Consider the following 18,009-nt stretch of genomic DNA (forward strand, 5'->3'; position numbering starts at 1 on the left):
TTTAGGCCCTGTAACATGCTTTTACATGTGCCAGCAAATACAGCAGGACAAGAAACAGCATGACTTCAGTTTTCAGTAAGACACTTAAAACAGTTCAAGTTTTAAATTCATCCAAAAAATATATATATATAAAAATGCTAATTCAAAGTGGTCTACAGAATCCCAGCTGCATGTCTGTTTTATGCAGGTTTCTTGTTGCAACAGAAGCACTAAAACCACCTCTGCCAACAGTCCAAAAATTATCTGTCTAAACCATGAGACACTTCTTTTACTCTCTGATATGTTGCACCAGCAGGTCACTCTGAAAATACACCAGTAGAGCAGCCTCCTCACTGCAGAATTCATTTACATAATCCACTGAAAGCAGCCAAAGCTAAACTTTATGGCATAGAGGGAAGCCTGAACTGCAGGCCGTCTTTGATCCTGGGCAATAGTGAAACTTCAAACCCAGGTCCCCTCCTCTTCGCCAGAATTGAGAAGAATAGAGAGCCCGCAGAGGAAAAAAAATAAACGGGGGGTCTCTACCTCTCTTTGGCTTTGGGAAGCTTTCGTGTAGGTGAAAAACCACTTTCTCCACAAAGTGCTGGATGTTGCTATTCTCTGGTCCCCGAACAAACACCATCCAGTCGTGGGTGAAGCCTTCCGCCGTGGGTTTCTTTCTGAATTGGGCGCGATGTCCGAGTTCCAGTTTCACCTGAACAGCTCCCTGCAGTACACAATGCTGCCGAGTTAATCAATACGTTTTGAAACAAATATTTATAGAGACATGCATCAATGCGGCTTAATGGTAAATATCGCGCCATTATGCAGTCTCTCAGGCCGATTCACCTGAGGGATGCATTCTGTTAAATTAGCGCTCTGAAATTAAACAAGTGAACAGCGGATTCATGTGACAGGCGAGTCTGCGCACATTTTACTAAACTTCCAGATAAACAAATGACCTAAAATGCTCTGAGATAATATAACTGTAAAAGAACTACTCTACAGTGATGAAGACAGGCTGACATTATTCCAGTTGAAGCGCGCGACACTTTGCACCTTTAATAAAAGGATGGCGTTCATCTATTTTAAAAGCAACGTTACTGAAAGCACTAAAACGCTTTTATTTTGTTGGAATTATTTCACCACAGTGTTTTAGGTTACAGTTATATACCGCAATATTAACTCATAGAAAGCAGGTAGTAACTAGCTAACTGCGGCTGTAAAATCCTCTTGGGAGTAAAGGGAAAAAAAGAAAGAAAAAAACAACCCTCCGCTGCGGTCCGAGCGACTAAACAGATAAATAATCGAACATATATTCATATAAAGGCGACAGACTGGCTACTCACCAAGCCGGCCATCCTTCAGGCCCCACGTTACTGTTATATCATAGAGAATTAGTTTTAAATGAGATTAAAGGTGAATACAGTTTGCCTGTAACGGCAGACATGGTCTCTCCTGGACCCAAGTCAAACGAAGACTCTCAGAGGCTCGCCGGCGGTCAATACCTCACAGTTAGTAACACCGTTTCCGGTATACACTTTCAAAATAAATTCAACGAAAGTTCGTTTCAGGTTCGGGCCGACGAATTACAACCAAAATCGTGAGGGCACTTTATAAACCATATGGTCTTATATAGAATTCCCAAAGATGTCATTTTATTTTAAATCAAACAACCTCATTCAAATTAAATTACAAAGAAATTCCTCATTATTGATCCAACCCTAACACTCTTGTCCCTAGTGGGGCCGGGAGGGATGCTAGTGCCTATCTCCAGCTAACGTTCCGGGCGAGAGGCGGGGTTCACCCTGGACAGGTCGTCAATTTGTCGCAGGGCCTCGATATTGATCATAATACAATAATAGTAGCAATACAGGCCTTCATATTACAACAACAACATAAAAAATGTATCCTTTTCAGGTGAAGATTTACTTCGTAGAAAGTTCTGTTTTGAATTTGCATGTGGCAACAGTGGAAAAATACAACAACTTACCTTGGTTAAAACCCCCCCAAAACAACACTTTCCTTTAACAGGAAGAAACATTCAACAGAATAGGGTCAGTATGAGTGGCCTCCTGCCAAAGGGCACCGAAGATAGACAAATAAGGGGGAAAAGACAAACTTTAGAAGGAATTTCTCTGTAAAAGAAAACAGTATTCATACTTTTTTAAAGAATCTGTAAGGCATTAGTTTCATTAGTGGTTTCATCTAGGAGATAAACAAATTACCACAAATATGACGGGCCCCTGGTGTTCGCAGGTGTTTAGGGACCAGTGCCGAGAAATAACTAAAATTGATGAATATTTGAGACTCCCTCTAAAATGCTCATAACTGCTTGTTTTTATAGTTCAGGCACCAAATTTATATTAACATGCATTGAAACGCACAGTGAAAGAAAACTTGGCATCTACCATCTTCCATATATCCTCTTTGAGGAAAATCAGTGGTACTCCTGGACTGGCTACTTTGGAGACCCCACCCAGACCCTAGAGTTAAAATATAATTCAAAACAATAAATAAAAATAATTTGTCTGAAACTATAAATCTGAACATTATCGTAACTAATTTAATCCAAGCCTCTTCAAAAGTTATGCGGATTGTGCTGCTGTGGGCAGTAAGAATCTCCAATAGCAGTCAGTTTTGCAACAAATCTCAAAAAGCCTCTGACTGATGACTGTTGATGTATGACATTTTATGACAGTAATGACAGACATGCTACCAGTTCAATATCTAAAAGAAGATATTCAACAGCAGGCTAACAGATTCTCAACAACAGCAACAGTTGTTGGCAAGCACTGCCAATTGACCTCGTTTGCATTTGACATTCCACCTCTGCCTGACCATATGGCTAGAAAGCCATTAGTGACATTGGAGTCAAAGATATGAGCCTTGCCCAGTATGATCAATAGAAGACAATGTTTTAACTTTCCCCTTCTCTGCTCTTCTCTGTACACTGACTGGCCACAGATTATTTTAGGTTATTTGTTATTAAATAAAATGAAGCTAATTGAAATATGTTCTCCAGACCTTTATTTTGAGACTGAAGCTCTCCTACTCCATTTCCATTTCCAGGTAAATTCCAAAAGCCTGACAGTTGAAAATTTGCGCAGGCGCAGCCTGGTTGTACTCATTTGGATCACAGACAGAGCACGAGATGCAAGCCACCAATAAGAGGAGAGAATAAATGGTGATCCCCAACCACACAGTGTTATTATGTTGCCTTCATATCCCGAGGGGAGCTCGAAATGGAGCGTTTTTTCTGCAGTTTAAACGCAACCCCATATTTTATTATGAATATTATGACCAAATTTCTGTTATTTTACAGAATAATAAATGAAAAAGATCGAATATAAACCTAGTATTCTGTAATGAAAGAAAGAAAAAAGAATGAATGAATGAATGAAAGGGAGGAAGAAAGAAATAAAAAATCACACAGAGAAAGGAAGGGATAAAATAAAGAAGAGAAATACCTGTTGTGACTGTATGCTCATTAAAAATAACACTTTAGTAGAACTCCGTGGACAAGTCGCCAGTCCATCAAGCACAGACACACATTCAGTTTTAGAATATACTACTACTACTACTACTACCAATAATAATAATAATAATAATAATAATAATAATAATAATAATAATAATAATAATGAAACAGTGAAACAGCACGCTGCAATATCTTTTTGTGAACAGGTTTTTAGTTAACCTAGAGAAACTAAAAACCGTTCAGTTTGGTCCTTGGAGGATGCCGTACTTCCATGTGAGTTTACGGCGGTCTGCAGTGAGCTGAATGAGGAAGGTACAGTTTAACAGCATCTATTATTGACTGTGTTTTATTGAAACCGAGATGTGTATATTGTTCAGCGGCTCTCAAAAGATTGGATTACTGCAGTTAGAGTCGACTGACACGTTCCATTAGCGTGTAGATAAGTTATATCGCTAACTTCTTATCAGTGCACTTATTAGCATGTCGGAGAGAATCTAGACGCCTGCGTTCACTGCCTGGAAGCTCAATAAAGGGCTGACCTAAAAGATTGAAACCTTCCCGGACTGTTGGTACATGAAGCAAAATAAGGTCGAGATAACAGATAATCTTTCGGACCGATGACGTATGAAACGCGTGAGCCTCTTAGCATGAAAAGCTCTATTTAAAACCAGATTTAAAAAATATGTTGTCTTCAATCATCTTAGCCTTCTCTTAATGTTAACGCTCATTGAATGATAAGTATATGCTAATTATAGAGTAATTATTTGCTTTCTTCAGTGATTTACAAAAGTATCACGTCGAACTTTTCCACATTTTGCAAAGTTGCAAACATAAAATTCAGTGTGATTTATTGAGATTTTCTGTGACAAATCGAGTATGGAATTATTGTACGAAGCAATGAGAATTGTCTTCTTGACATTCATTAAACAAAAAATGAAATAAAATAGTCTGAGTCAATACTTTGCAAAACCGCTCCATAGTTCCAGATGCAGTATTCTGTACTAAATCTCTACCAGCTTTGTACAGATAGCTCTTTTTGTCCATTCTTATTTGAAGGTTAGCTCAAGACAGATTGGACGAAGAGAGTATCTGAACATCAATTTTCAAGTTACATTTTCTCTGCTGGATTTAGGTCCGGAGTTTGGCCGCTAGGCCAATCTAATTTATGAATATTCTATGATCTAAACCAGTGTTTCCCAACCCTGGTCCTCAGAGCACACTGCCCTGCATGTTTTAGGTATTTCCTTGCTTCAGTCCAGCTGATTTCAATTGATGACTGATTAACAGGCGTTTCTTGAACTGCAATGAGTTGAATCAGGCATATTAAAGCAGGGAAACCTCTAAAACATGTAGGACAGTGTGTCTTGAGGACCAGGGTTGGGAAACACTGATTCTAAACCATTCATTGTAGCCCGGCCTGGATGCTTAGGCTCTTTTATTTTGCTAGACGGCAATGCAAGTTTATTGGTATAGCAGATTCCAGCTGCAAAGTAACTTTAAATGCTTTACATGATGGTACACAGAAGGAACAATAGGAGTGTGTTGCAGTAGGATAAGAAAGGAAAGTAATAAAATGTTATGAATTCAGATTATGATGTTCCAGCTACTATTAATCAAAAGCAACTATAAACAGGTGGAGTGTACTTTGATTTGAAGAAACTCAGTGTTCCAGCAGTCTTGAAGTTTTCTGGAAGATTGTTCCAAATCACAGGAGTATAAAAATTGCTCCTGTGAGTAAGCTACTTCTCCATATTTGGTTCTGATTCTGGGAATGCAGAGTAGACTACAACCAGAAGACCTGAGAGGTCTGGAAGGTTGATACAACAACAGATAGTTAATGTATTTTGGTGCTAAGCCGTTCAGTGATTTGAAAACTAACAGTATGTTAAAGTCTATTCTCTGAGCTACAGGGACCCACCCAGTGTTGAACTGGGTGGTGTGCTCTATCTTCCTTTTTTTAGTGGCAACGTCAGCAGCAGTGTTCTGGATCAGCTATCCATTTTCAGGCAGCTTCAATCAGATAGCTACAGCTGTCTGAATGTTTTTTTTAGGGAGATCTGTGAGGACACTGTTTCAGTAATCAGTGCAACTAAATATAAAGGCATTGATGGGTTTTTCTAGATTTTGCTGGGACATTAGTCCTTTAATCCTGGAAGTGTTCTTCTTGTGATAGAAGGCTGATTTTGTAATTGTCTTTATGTCAGACTCCATCTCTACACCCAGATTCTGGAAGCATCTAATGGCAGCATATATACCTGAAACATTCTGCCAATAAATGTGATCCTTTGTGTGATTCTTACTAACTTTGATGTAAAGTTTCCTCATCACACAAATAAGTCACTGTCCTTTAAGGAAAATTGAAGCCAATTAAGTAATGTGCCAGAAAGTCTGACCCAGTTCTGCAGTCACTCTGGTAATATACAGTGGTGAACAGTGTTGAATAGTGTGCTAAGTTCCAGTAATACTAGTACTGTGGTTCTAAAGGTGAACATCCACCCTAGGTCTTCTGCAGCAACTAACAGATTTTCTTCCAGGATTGTCCTGAATTTAACTCCATCCATCTTCCCATAAATTCTAAGCATCTTCCCTGATCCTACTAAAGAAAAGATTCGACATGGCATAATGCACCTACCACTATGTTTCACCATAGAGATAGTGTATCCAAATGCAGTAGTAGTTTTCTGCAGTTTTGGTCTTACCTGTGCAGAGCACATTCCTCTTCAGATTTCTGGTGTAAAATTACAAACAGAAATTCTTATTGCTTTATTTTTGCAACTGTTCATTGAAGAGCAGATTTGTGGGGATTACAACTAACAATTCAAGTTGTTTTGCAACAAATGTCCAGAGTCCACATTCAAGTGAAACAGGAATTATCAAAGACAAAGAAATACATGAAACATCATTCTGGACAGCATATGTACTTGTGCACTATCGGAACAAGTAAGAGTCGGGCCGCGGGTGGGGCTACTGACCGGGCCCTTTATACCCAAATAATAAAGCTCATGATAATTTAACTTGTGTCACCACCACAGAGAGCAACTATGTCATTCTGAAATCCATCTGACATGAAGTACAACAAACCAAGAGAACACCAGAAACATCAGGCTACTGGTCACTAATGATGAAACAACACAAATTCAAATCAGTTCAGAACTGCGGATGGCGATCGGATCATTTTAGCACTTTATCAATTTCAACTCAGAGCCTGGAGCAGCTAGCAACTGCTGAAGCTAGGTTTATTGTTGACACTTGAACCGAGCACGCAGCAGCGCGGAACGAGGAACAAAATATGCGTCCAGGTTTTGACTTTTTTTCCATCCTTTTCACTTTGCCGCGCCATGGAACTCCACTCTTGTTAACTTAGTAGAAATGCTCTAGCTAGTCTATTGCCAAGTGACTGATGATGACGTTGGTAGACGTCTGGTTACAAGGTTTACCCAGAATACTCTTGGAGACAATGTGGACGATCCACTTGTAATTTTGTGTGTCATAAAGTTAAATGTAAGAGTGAAAATAAAGCCAGTCATGTAACACAACATTTTATTCAATATTTTACACCCCCTATGTCACTAAAATTAATCGGTCTTGTAAAGGTTTTAGCAACCGTGAGTCAACAATGACTGGGGCAGCCTACTATATAATTTACTGGGGCACCATTCAATGTATTCTTACATACACCAGACTCAACAGGAGAGGACCCACTTATCCCAGCTCTCATTAGATGTGATAAAGGCTTGGATCCCAGTAGTCATGTTTTGCCTCCCATCCGGGGCCCCTCTAGGCTCGGGCTGCCCCCCACCCCCACCCCATGAAGCTCCCGCCCCTGTACTTGTGGTTCACTTCATACTGCATTTTGTGTAGTGTCCAACTGTTCTGGTGCTGTTTACCACTGGAAGCAAAACAACCACACAGCTTGATGCTGTCTCCACCAAACTAGATAGTTTGTACAGTGCTATGCTTGATTTTACATCAAGCATAGTTATTGCCAGAGAGGCCAAATAGTTCCATCTTTGTAATTATTGACCATAAAACCTCAACTCCAAAGGTTTTGGGGGTTTTTTGGGGTTTTTTTAGAGTGAGCAGCAGCAGATATCCAGTGAGCTTAAAGATTGTGCAAACATTTTGTTTTGCTTTATTTTAAAACCTACAAATTGAAATAAATTGGTGGTTCTATAAAAAATAATTTCCATAGTTGACATTTATAAGAAAAACTATGTTATTTTTTTTTTTTTCTCGAAAGATCATGCAACATTTAAGTCTATTAGCAAATTTATTTATTGGGACTCTGAATTCTCTGAATTGCAAAACTTGCAGACCCCTACTTCAGAGGAAGGCGACAGAAACGTGCGGTTAAAAGTGGAACCATGTAAAATTATTACAAATTTCTAGCACTGTATACAGCTCTAGTGGTTAATTGAAGAATTGTTTTTCTATAAATTTGTGTTGCTTTGGTGGCACATTGCATTTCTTTATTTGCCAGCTAAAATCCAATCATCGAGCAGAGCCCTGTTTAAATGATCATAGATCTTTAGTAAAGCAGAAGAGAGTATGCGTCTGTTCAGTGTGTGCGGTTGGTTATTCACATAGTAAAGCCCGAGCGTTATTTCTGAACTCTAGTTGGCTCAGGCAGCTCATGCATTGTCCCCAGTTGTAATACTAATGCAGACCTTGCAGTACAAGCCAGTGCTTTGTTAGTTGGCTGTAAAGTAAAACCTGCTGCAGAAGCCACTAGAGCAGAACACTTCTATATGGTTTCAGAGGTTAAAGGTTCAGCTTTTCATTGACCGATGAGTTTGAATTATGGACATCAACAATCAGCTTTACAAAGTAATCTATGTAATTGTAAAAATTAACTTTTCACACTGCTACTAAACCTGCTAAAATCTTTATAGAAGATGGGTGAAGATACAGCAGAATCTAAGCACTGATGCAGTACATGTATAGATTCAGACTTGCTGCTCACCTACCTGTTAATGTAGCCACAAAACAGAGGTGGATCCAGTGTGGAGAGTACAGGGTTGTGAACAGCCAGCTGGTTTCTCAGTAGAATAAACAGCATGAGGTTGAATAGGGTTAGGTGGAGTTGGGTGGGTTAGAGGTTTGGCATTGTACGTTATGCAAATCATCATTGCCTTAGTGTTTGTAAAATTCATATGCTGAGCTCTTTCTTTTTGGGGAACTTCTGAGTCAATTCATCTCACTGGCATTTCCTACTCCCATTTCCTACCTACAGATTGCTCCTTTGTCTTTCCTCCGTTTTGTATTCGTAAACAAACCATTTCGCATCCATGTATTAACATTTACATTTTCTGTTTAATTTTCATTAAATATTCTAAAATGTTCATTTAATTCTATGTTCATTCTAACTAGGCGTGTGACAATAAATTGGCTCCAATTTCCTTAATTTTGGGAGATTGGTGATTGGCCAATACTGAATCAATCTTATACATAGACTTCTTTTTCTCTGCCATGAGGGATAGCTGACTGACAGAGCCTCCCACCAGCTCACGTCTAGATGTCTGTGGTTGACAATAGTCACCCCACTGTTGCTAATTTAGCAACTTTGTTGCTATATTTTTTGATTTTTCAGACGAAAAGTTAGCCAACATTGGAGTCAGCAGGTCATGACTGTGATTGGCCAGAAAACTGAAATCGGTGCACTCCTTGCTATAACTATAACTTATATTCCACCTGCTGATCAACCCTAGCTCTTAGGATGATTTCCTGCTGATGAACATTTAGTGAAATCATGTAGGAAAAGAAACATCCTGCGATAGATCTCTGTGTTTTAGACCCAAAAAGATAAAAGCTTGGGTACTGTTTTACTGACGAGGCATACTTGCCACTGACTGAAAAGTTTACTTTCATATACGTATCAAAATATGGTATATTTTGGGGGTAAAAACTAAGGGTTTGCAGTTTTCTGGTGAATCATCAACCTTTAAATAGCCTGACTTGCCAAATTTGATTTTGCCTGATACCAAATTTTTTGTCTGAAAATACATACCCTGGTTAAAAATAAATATACTAAGTATGTTAAATTTTAGTATACATAAGCATTCTTTAAGTCAGATTAATCATGAGTATATTTCTATTTCACTTAGGATGAGTTAACAAAGTGTGACATTTTGGAACAACTAATTTTGTGCCTAGTGTATTTTAATAGTATTTAAATTGTATTAAATCACAATTTAAAGTGTGCTAAGTGTACTTTCATGTACTTTTTTGGAACAACTTAAGTTACACTTAGCATACTTTAAGTATATTGCTTTTTATGTAATATAAACGTGCTTGATTAGTATATTTGTACTATTTTTGAGATTGAATTACATTTAAAATATATGTAGAATGTATTTTTAGTATATTGGCATTACATATCTTATATATTAGTAGTGTGATTACAGTATGCTACATTTGCACTTTTGGTTTATTGTAATTACTAATGAAGTACACTTTTCAATTACTTAATGTCTTATTATTCTGCTTTGCCACTTTTTACATTACAATTATAGTACTGCCAACATATCAGGCTACCAGAACACAGAAGGATCAACGACACACTTTCCAGGTGAAACAAATTACATTGTGTATTCAATATGTTATCATTTTGGTAACACTTTATTTGATGGGGTGTGCATAACACTGTCATAAACATGACTTAACACCTGTCATGAACATGAAGGAGTCTTTATGAATGTCTGACTGTTGTCATGAAGTGCAATTCGGTAAATAATGACACTTTTAATGTAAAGTTGCTTTAAAAGTTGGATTAAAAGTCCATTAAAAGTGTCAACTTTGCAATGGAGTTCTAATCCAACTTTTAAAGCAACTTCTCATTAAAAGTGTCATTATTTACCAAATGACACTTCATGACACCTGTTATTATGTTCCCAACAGGTGTTATGTCATGTTTATGACAGTATCATGTCAATCTTATGCACATGTTACCGGCCCCAGACCTAGGGGAAATCTGGGCCGGCACAAGCGATGCACATGCAGGTTGCGCTGTGGATCTGTGAATGATGAGGAACAGACACATTAATACGTTGTGCCTTGCTCTGCTGGCAGCGATTTATATTGACTGCAACAGTCTTAAACATTCAGTCATTCCATTTAAACACAAATATCAAACTATCCTTGCTTTGACAATATCACAAAACATCATAACATTGTATTCATGTCAAAATACACTGTCATAGTCTTTCACTTCAAAACAGCTCAAAATACAATTGACCTCTTGGTTTGCAATATTGTTAATAACCTGAGTAATACAAACAAATACCCTTTTGTAAAATAAAATGAAGTGCAACAATAACCCATTACGTGTGTCTGTCTCTGAGTGTATATGTCGTTCATTGCAAAATAAACTTAATGTTCATCAAAATAATAACTTCCCATCACCAAAGACAGTAATAACTCTAATGCCCATTCATACCTTCAGCCATTGGCTCAGATACAAAAAGTAAGCGTAAAACGAATACGATGTTCTCTTTCACACGCACATCTGTACATCCCATGTGCGCTCTGTAATCAAGCCGTTAAAGAACTACTAACGGTAGCCATTATTCGACTCGACAAAACAAAACAAATACTTATCAGAACCCGGATCAAGTTCTCTCAAAATGTTACTATAATGTCACAGACAGTTCACATTACTTTCAACATCTTTAAGAATGTTTAGGAATAGTTATAAATTCCTAAACAAATAAATAGTACCTGTGAATGATGAGGAACAGACACGTTAATACGTTGTGCCTTGCTCTGCTGGCAGCGATTTATTATTGACTGCGCATGCGCAGGCAGAGACTATAGAAGTTTCCTCGTTTGTTCATTCACTCACAGTAGCGCCCTCTACTCACTAGGTAGTCATTGACACGAGTCAGTTAATGTTAGACAGTTGTTCTAATCATCTTAAAATAATCTTTTCAAAAATGGGGGTGTCTGTTTTAGTAACACATTAATTTCTAGATCCACTACACACACTTTTAATAAAGTGTTAAAACATTTTCAAGAATATTTTGCATATATGCTATCACAGAATTGTACAAATTGTCAATGCATTCAAAGTTTACAGACAACAGGCTTTTGAAAATTAGCACAATAAAACAATAGGTACACTTAGAGGAAATATGAAAAATACTTCACCAAGGACAGAGTTGTTTTAATACAATGTCACAGTATTCCAGTATTACTCCAGACAAACTGACATTTCTCCTACCTAAGAACAGTGAGGATCAATGATAGAACATCCCCATTCATTTCACCACTGCACTTTGCAGAAACCTACAAAAGAGAATAAAACAATAGAGCAATTAAACAGAGAAAGTATTAGCATTTTTACAGAGTACAGAAAAACGGCAAAGAAAAAAGTATGACTACAATATGTCTCGCTATGTATGTGGCATGATCAGAACTGATGATGATTGGGACCAGATGCCTGGAGTGAAAAAACATTTCTGGGTGACTTCTTTGCCTGTATGTCAGAAGTAGAAAAAAAAAGTCAGCAATATCATAATCAGTTGATGTTGGCATTAGCTGTTCTGGACTTAAGGTAACAAACTACCTTAAAAGCTTTCCATCCATGATCTGAACATGCTGATCCTTGCAGGGTGGTGAGGGGGGCTGGAGGAGCCCATCTCCGGCAGTCATCAGATGAGAGGGGGAGTTCACCCTGGACAGGTCACCAGTCCATCACAGGGCCCCTGAAAGCTAACATTGAATAAAATGTATGAAATAGAAATGGTAGATTAACAAGGAGAATAAATTCTGTCCAATTATTTTCAAATTAAATCATGTTTATTAAGCACTTAGTGTTGGTAACGCACCAGTTTTTGCTGTTGTTAAAAATGTGGCCAGCTGCTCAGTAAAAGGAAAAAAAAAAAAAGCCTTACTCCATCAAGACGATGTGGAGGTTCCTCCTCAGAACTGGTGCGGTGATCTGGTGGAACCAGAGCCTCTACTGAGACAGGAGACAGGAAAGTCTTTAGGTTTTCTAATACCTGATCCATGGCTTCCTCTTTCATCTTAATTTGCTTAGACTGCAAAAATATATTGAAGATAAAAACAATAATGAACGAGTTATAACAACAGTCTCATGATATCAAAATCTCTTTGGCATACTGAGCTTAATTAAAACCAAGTTAAGTTTATGAAGAAAAGTCTTTCGTGACCCACATTTAATTTCCATCCGGTTCTTGTCTTGTTGTATTGTCGTCTAACTAGGACGTCACCAGTAGGGCTGTTGTAAACGAATATTTTAGTAATCGAGTAATCTATCGATTATTCTTACGATTAATTGAGTAATTGGATAAAAAAAAAGATAAAGTAAAACATTGTTAAATCTAACATAACAGCAGTATTACTATCGCATATCAACATCAGTTCAAATTTTTCACAATTGCGGTTCCCTAACAATAACTTTTCTGTAGTTTAGAAAATTAACTCGTAACAATAATAGCTCACTTTCCAAGTTAACTTGAAGAAACGTTATACAAAAATCTGAAATTATATTCAATTCAATAATAAGGAGGCAGGCTCACAAATACGCTTCTAATAAATGTCTATACTCCAGTTTTTCGTTTATGCATTCATCTTCAGTCAGATGAACTCTCACCTTGCTCAGACATTCATAGTTTTTGTGTTTATGTTAGCGACGGGATTTGACACTTTCGTTCCTCACACACAGAACCATCTACCAGGTATACATGTCACGATGCGCTCCGCCATCCATTTCTTGAGACCGAGATGATATGAAATTAATTTTCCGGTTTGTCCGTAAATCTACACTTAATTATCTAATGCGCAGCCGCCCGCAGTGTTCAGTCTATCCGCTCACACCTTCAGCGCTCTTCCCCGCCGTTCGCTCTAAACCGCCACCAGGCAGCAGCTCCGGGAGGGGAAAAGACTACCCTGGGCATCGACAAAGACCCAGAGATCATCATCAATCAATAAAATCCTTCCAGGCCGAACTTGAAAACTGGACATTATGCTGCTAACACTTAGCTTTCGTCAACAACTCAGTCGGAAGTGAGAGCACTGCGCCGCGCAAGTAATAACCCGGCCGGAACACGGTGCGCTAAATAATAAAATATAATTTAACGAAGCTTCGAAGCAGATAAATTTTCCTCGAGGAATTTCAATAATCGAGGTACTCGAATAACTCGAGGAATCGTTTCAGCCCTAGTCACCAGCCTGAATTTACCAAAACTACTAACTATTATCAAGGCCCTCTCTACTTTTAAGGCAATATTATGTGAGTAAAAGTGGCGAATTTGAATAGCATCTCTTATGTTCTGCGGCTTCATGGCTGTTCTTGTTTGTCTGCCTCTTTCCAGAAAAACTGAAAGTGTGCATTACCGCCACCATCTGGTCTGTCTGGAGTTTGAACTGCAGCTCGTGCTCACTAATACATCTTACTTACATCATACATCTGAAAATGTATTGGATAACGACAGCTTCTGTGCTTTAGTTAAAAAACTGAAAACAACAGATCATATTCGGAGGTGTGTAAAACTGAAGATACCTGCTACATTTAGTGTTAAGGACAAGCGTTGCTTTTGTTGTAGCACCTCTGTCACTAAATTGTCAATGTTTGATACTTTAAGGCATAAACACATTATTTACTTTGTTGAACAATATTACATCAGGTTCCACTATAAGGATTGTTATTTTTTCAATTCTTTTCCATTTTAACAAAAATAATAAAAGATTATTAAGGCACCTATTAAGGCACACTTTATTAGCCTAAATTATACACTGTGATGTAATTTAGAACATACTGAAATTTTAGTATATTTAATAGTTTAGTGCTTTTAAGTAAGCACTTTAAAAGTAAACTATTTACTTAATTTTTTTGAACTTAAGTAAATGGTTAAGTTAATAAAACTTAACTATTTACACCTTAGAGTAGGGTGACCAGACGTCCCCGATTTCCGGGGACAGTCCCCGTTTTAGATGGCTTGTCCCCGGCTGAAGCCGTCCCCGGAAAAGTCCCCGATTTTAGCGTTTTATGAATGAGGGAAAAAAAAGTTTCCTATAGATTGTTATTACAATAGCCGGAGACTCCATATGGCAGGGAGTAGAAAACGCGAGTGAGCGTGTTGCGTGCAACAACAGCAGTTACGGTAGCTGCTCGCGCTGCTGTTGACGTTGCAGAGAAGAAGAGCATCATAGCCAACGGCCAATAAAAATCAAGAAGCGCAGCGCGCGCTGCCAGAAAAGACAACAAGCTGGAAGTGGAGAGCTCGAGTTTTGATCAGCTTCGAAGGGAACTGACCTGTGACACGGTATGTGTGAATCAAAGTGTTTTGTTTGAACTGGGCTAATCCTTGCTGTCATAAAGATTTGGTTTGCGGTAAAATAAAACTAAGCTTTTCTTAAACACAAGACGAGAGCGCAATGGACAGCTACATAATTAGCCAGATTGTTTTGGAATTAACTGGTGATCAGTGGGTTGTATTTTCAAATCTAGATATGAGTTTGGGCATATTAAAGTTTCTCACAAAAAATGGAGTCACTCAGTGACAGGAAAACTGAATGAAGAAGAGCATAAACTGAAACTGATGAGGATGGAGAGAAAATCTCTTCTGTTTGTTTAGCTCCAAACAATTTATTTATTTTGGCTAAATATGGCATTTTTGACATTTCATCAGCTGATGAAAAAGGTTCATATTTATACTAAGATTTTACTAGGAAGAATCCAGCTCCTCATCTCAAAATAACCAAATTCTAAAAGAAAACAAATCTAATTTTATTTATTAAATTGTAAAATTTCAGTATGTCAAATGTACATTCTAATGTTTTTGGGGCAGATTGAGATGATATTATGTCTCTGTTTTAGAAGACTGGCAGACTGATTAAAGATGAGACAGGAGGAAAATATTCTGATAAACTGAATGAATGAAGAAAACAGGAAAACTGACAAAGCTGGAGAGAAATATGAAATATAAACATATTATTTAATTGTGTCTTATATGTTGTATTTTAAGTGTTTCTCTTTGCTATCACCTGTGGTGTTTTCAGTTTTTCACATAATCTTTTCTGCTCTTATTCTATCCAGACCTCTATGATCATGTGGCTGATGGCTCTTCAGACCCAGGAGGGTTTGCACATCCAGAGATGAGCTCATGTTGGTGGACTTCCTGACCAGAGTTCACTCATCTCAAACACACACAGTGTCCTTACATATCAGCTACATAACTTTACACACACACCTCATGTATTTATGGATAGTTATGTGTCCATTCTTGCACAACATTCACAGGTGGACGAAGTTGTTCGTATCTTCTGTTAATGACTTAAAAACCCACAGTGGCACTGAAACAACTTGAAACAAACAAAAGTAATAAATGAAAATTTACTGAAAATTAACCAATAAAAAGCAGACATTGTTTTTAAATGAGGTTCAACAGAATAAGAAAATGACAGACCAAGTTGACTACAGTTGCACAGATTATTCTGAAACATAAGGTCCACAGAACTGGAGCCAATCTCCCTGGCTTCAGCTACCGGAAGAAAATTGACAAATTCAAGTCCAGAAAGTAAAGGTGAACTCCAAGGTCAAGGTGGACTTGATGTGAAATGACCAAGGAGGAAAGCAAATCATAAAAAAGTGAGGCTGGAATTTACCACACAGGTTCTGGGAGAGATGAGACAAAGTGCATCAGCTCTATGGTCACAGACACAAAAATGCTAATAAGTTTTAACTACCATCATTTTAATTGAGCCACAATTTAAAAGCAGTGTCTGACTTTCATCAGTTTGTCAGTAAACAATTTTATACTACTTTTGTCACTTTCAAGTTACATCTGTTACCATTGTGGACTTTTTGTTCATTAACAGAGGTACCAACTATGTTATTCATGTATATGCATGGTCACTTGCAAACTATGTACACAATTTCCCCCCATATTTCCAGTTTTAATTTACTATTGCTGCTATTATTTTATTATTATTAATAGTAATATTACCACTGTGTGGAGAGATGCGTTCCTGCTTTTATATTTGATTTTTAATGTTTAAATGTTAATAAATATGTAAACTTATCTGTCCCAGTTTCTTCATTTTTGTTTGATAAATTTGCTGCTTCTTTATCGCTGAGTGAGGAATGTCCCCAGATTTAGTCTTGGAAATCTGGTCACCTAGGAAATGTGAAAAATATTTCACCAAGGACATGAAATATACTAAAGTATTTTTTTTTTACTAGTGTAGCCTTATATTTATTTATAGTAACTATTTTTAGTGACTTTTCAGTGAGAAGTCATTAATATAGAGACAAAATTGGTAATAGTGGGGTGACTATTGTTAATCGTGCATATCCAGACATGACCTGGTGGGTAGGTCTGTCGGTCAGTCGTCTCTCACAGCAGAGCAAAAGGGGACAGTGGTTGATTTTCAGGCCTGTGCAAAGATGAGATCGCTGATTTCCCAAAATTAAGGAAATCAGGAGTGATTTATTGGTGCACCCTTACTAAAAACGTTAAAGTAGACCACTCCTTATTCTCATGAGGTCTTGTGAACTATTAGTAAGTAAGATTGTTTCTGCTTTCAGGTATGAGGTACAGTAATGGAAAGTTTCAAAACCCGGTTTGATTTCTCCAACCCTCTTATCCAAGTCCAGGTAAGCTGCAGTGTCTGGATATCAAAATAAATGTATGTATATATCTATAAACTAGAGTTATACTTTAAGTATATGGCTTTTTATGTAATATAAACGTACTTGATTAGTATATTTTAAGTGTACTATTTTTTGTGATTGAATTACATTTAAAATATATTTAGAATTTACTTTAAGTATATGATCATTACATATTTTATATATTAGTAGTGTGACAGTATTCTCCAATTACACTTTTGGTTTAGCATAATTGCTAGTGAAGTACACTCTTCAGTTACTTTTTTTTGTACCCCTCCAGGGGGTCTTTTGTGGGCTCTAGTGTCCCTTATATGAAAGTAGGCTGACAGGAAAGGGGGGGAAGACATGCAGCAAACATCGCCGGGTCCGGGAGTCGAACTCACGACAGCCACGTCGAGCACTCAAGGCCTCCAAACTTGGGTTGCGCTGTCCCCTAAGCCACCACGGCATGACCCACTCTTCAGTTACTTAATGTCTTTTTTATTCTTCTTTGCCACTTTTACATTACATGCTTCATACACACTACAGTACTGCAAACATATCTGCCTAAATTATACACTGAGATGTAATTTCAGAAGGATCAATTACAGCACACTTTCTGGCTGACAAAAATTACATTGGGTATTTAATATATTCACATTTTTCAAGAGTACATTGCTAATATACTATCACAGAAATGCACAAATTGTCAATATAATAAAAGTTTATAGACAACACGCCTATGAAAATTAGCACAATGAAACAATAGGAGGAAATATGAAAAATATTTCACCAAGGACAGAGTGTTGTTTTAATACAATGTCACGGTATTCCAGTATTACTCCAGACAAACTGACATTTCTCCTACCTAAGAACAGTGAGGATAAATGACAGAACATTTCCATTCACTTCACCACTGCACTTTGCAGAAACCTAC

The 18,009-nt window shown here is 37.6% G+C and overlaps 2 protein-coding genes across 7 annotated transcripts in view; one reads left to right on the forward strand and one right to left on the reverse strand.

The window, feature by feature from the left end:
• The window catches only part of mllt3 (MLLT3 super elongation complex subunit), a 99,246-nt gene extending 97,777 nt beyond the window's left edge, over positions 1–1,469 (reverse strand). For 2 of the 3 annotated variants that reach the window (XM_028038557.1, XM_028038555.1), the window contains exons 1-2: positions 1,329–1,468; positions 526–706 (exon numbers count right to left, since the gene is read on the reverse strand). In XM_028038557.1, the coding sequence (XP_027894358.1) occupies positions 526–706; positions 1,329–1,340 (193 nt within the window). In that variant the 5' untranslated portion in view covers positions 1,341–1,468. Of the gene's footprint in view, positions 1–525; positions 707–1,328 lie in introns of all 3 variants that reach the window. The other variant, XM_028038558.1, reaches the window with a different exon arrangement.
• A 2,247-nt stretch (positions 1,470–3,716) lies between these two features.
• The window catches only part of focad (focadhesin), a 74,810-nt gene continuing 60,517 nt past the window's right edge, over positions 3,717–18,009 (forward strand). For all 4 annotated transcript variants that reach the window (XM_028038515.1, XM_028038516.1, XM_028038518.1 and 1 more), the window contains exons 1-2: positions 3,717–3,772; positions 17,010–17,078. In XM_028038515.1, the coding sequence (XP_027894316.1) occupies positions 17,025–17,078 (54 nt within the window). In that variant the 5' untranslated portion in view covers positions 3,717–3,772; positions 17,010–17,024. The remainder of the gene's footprint in view (positions 3,773–17,009; positions 17,079–18,009) is intronic.

Source organism: Xiphophorus couchianus, chromosome 14 (assembly GCF_001444195.1).
Source record: "Xiphophorus couchianus chromosome 14, X_couchianus-1.0, whole genome shotgun sequence".
NCBI lineage: Eukaryota > Metazoa > Chordata > Actinopteri > Cyprinodontiformes > Poeciliidae > Xiphophorus > Xiphophorus couchianus.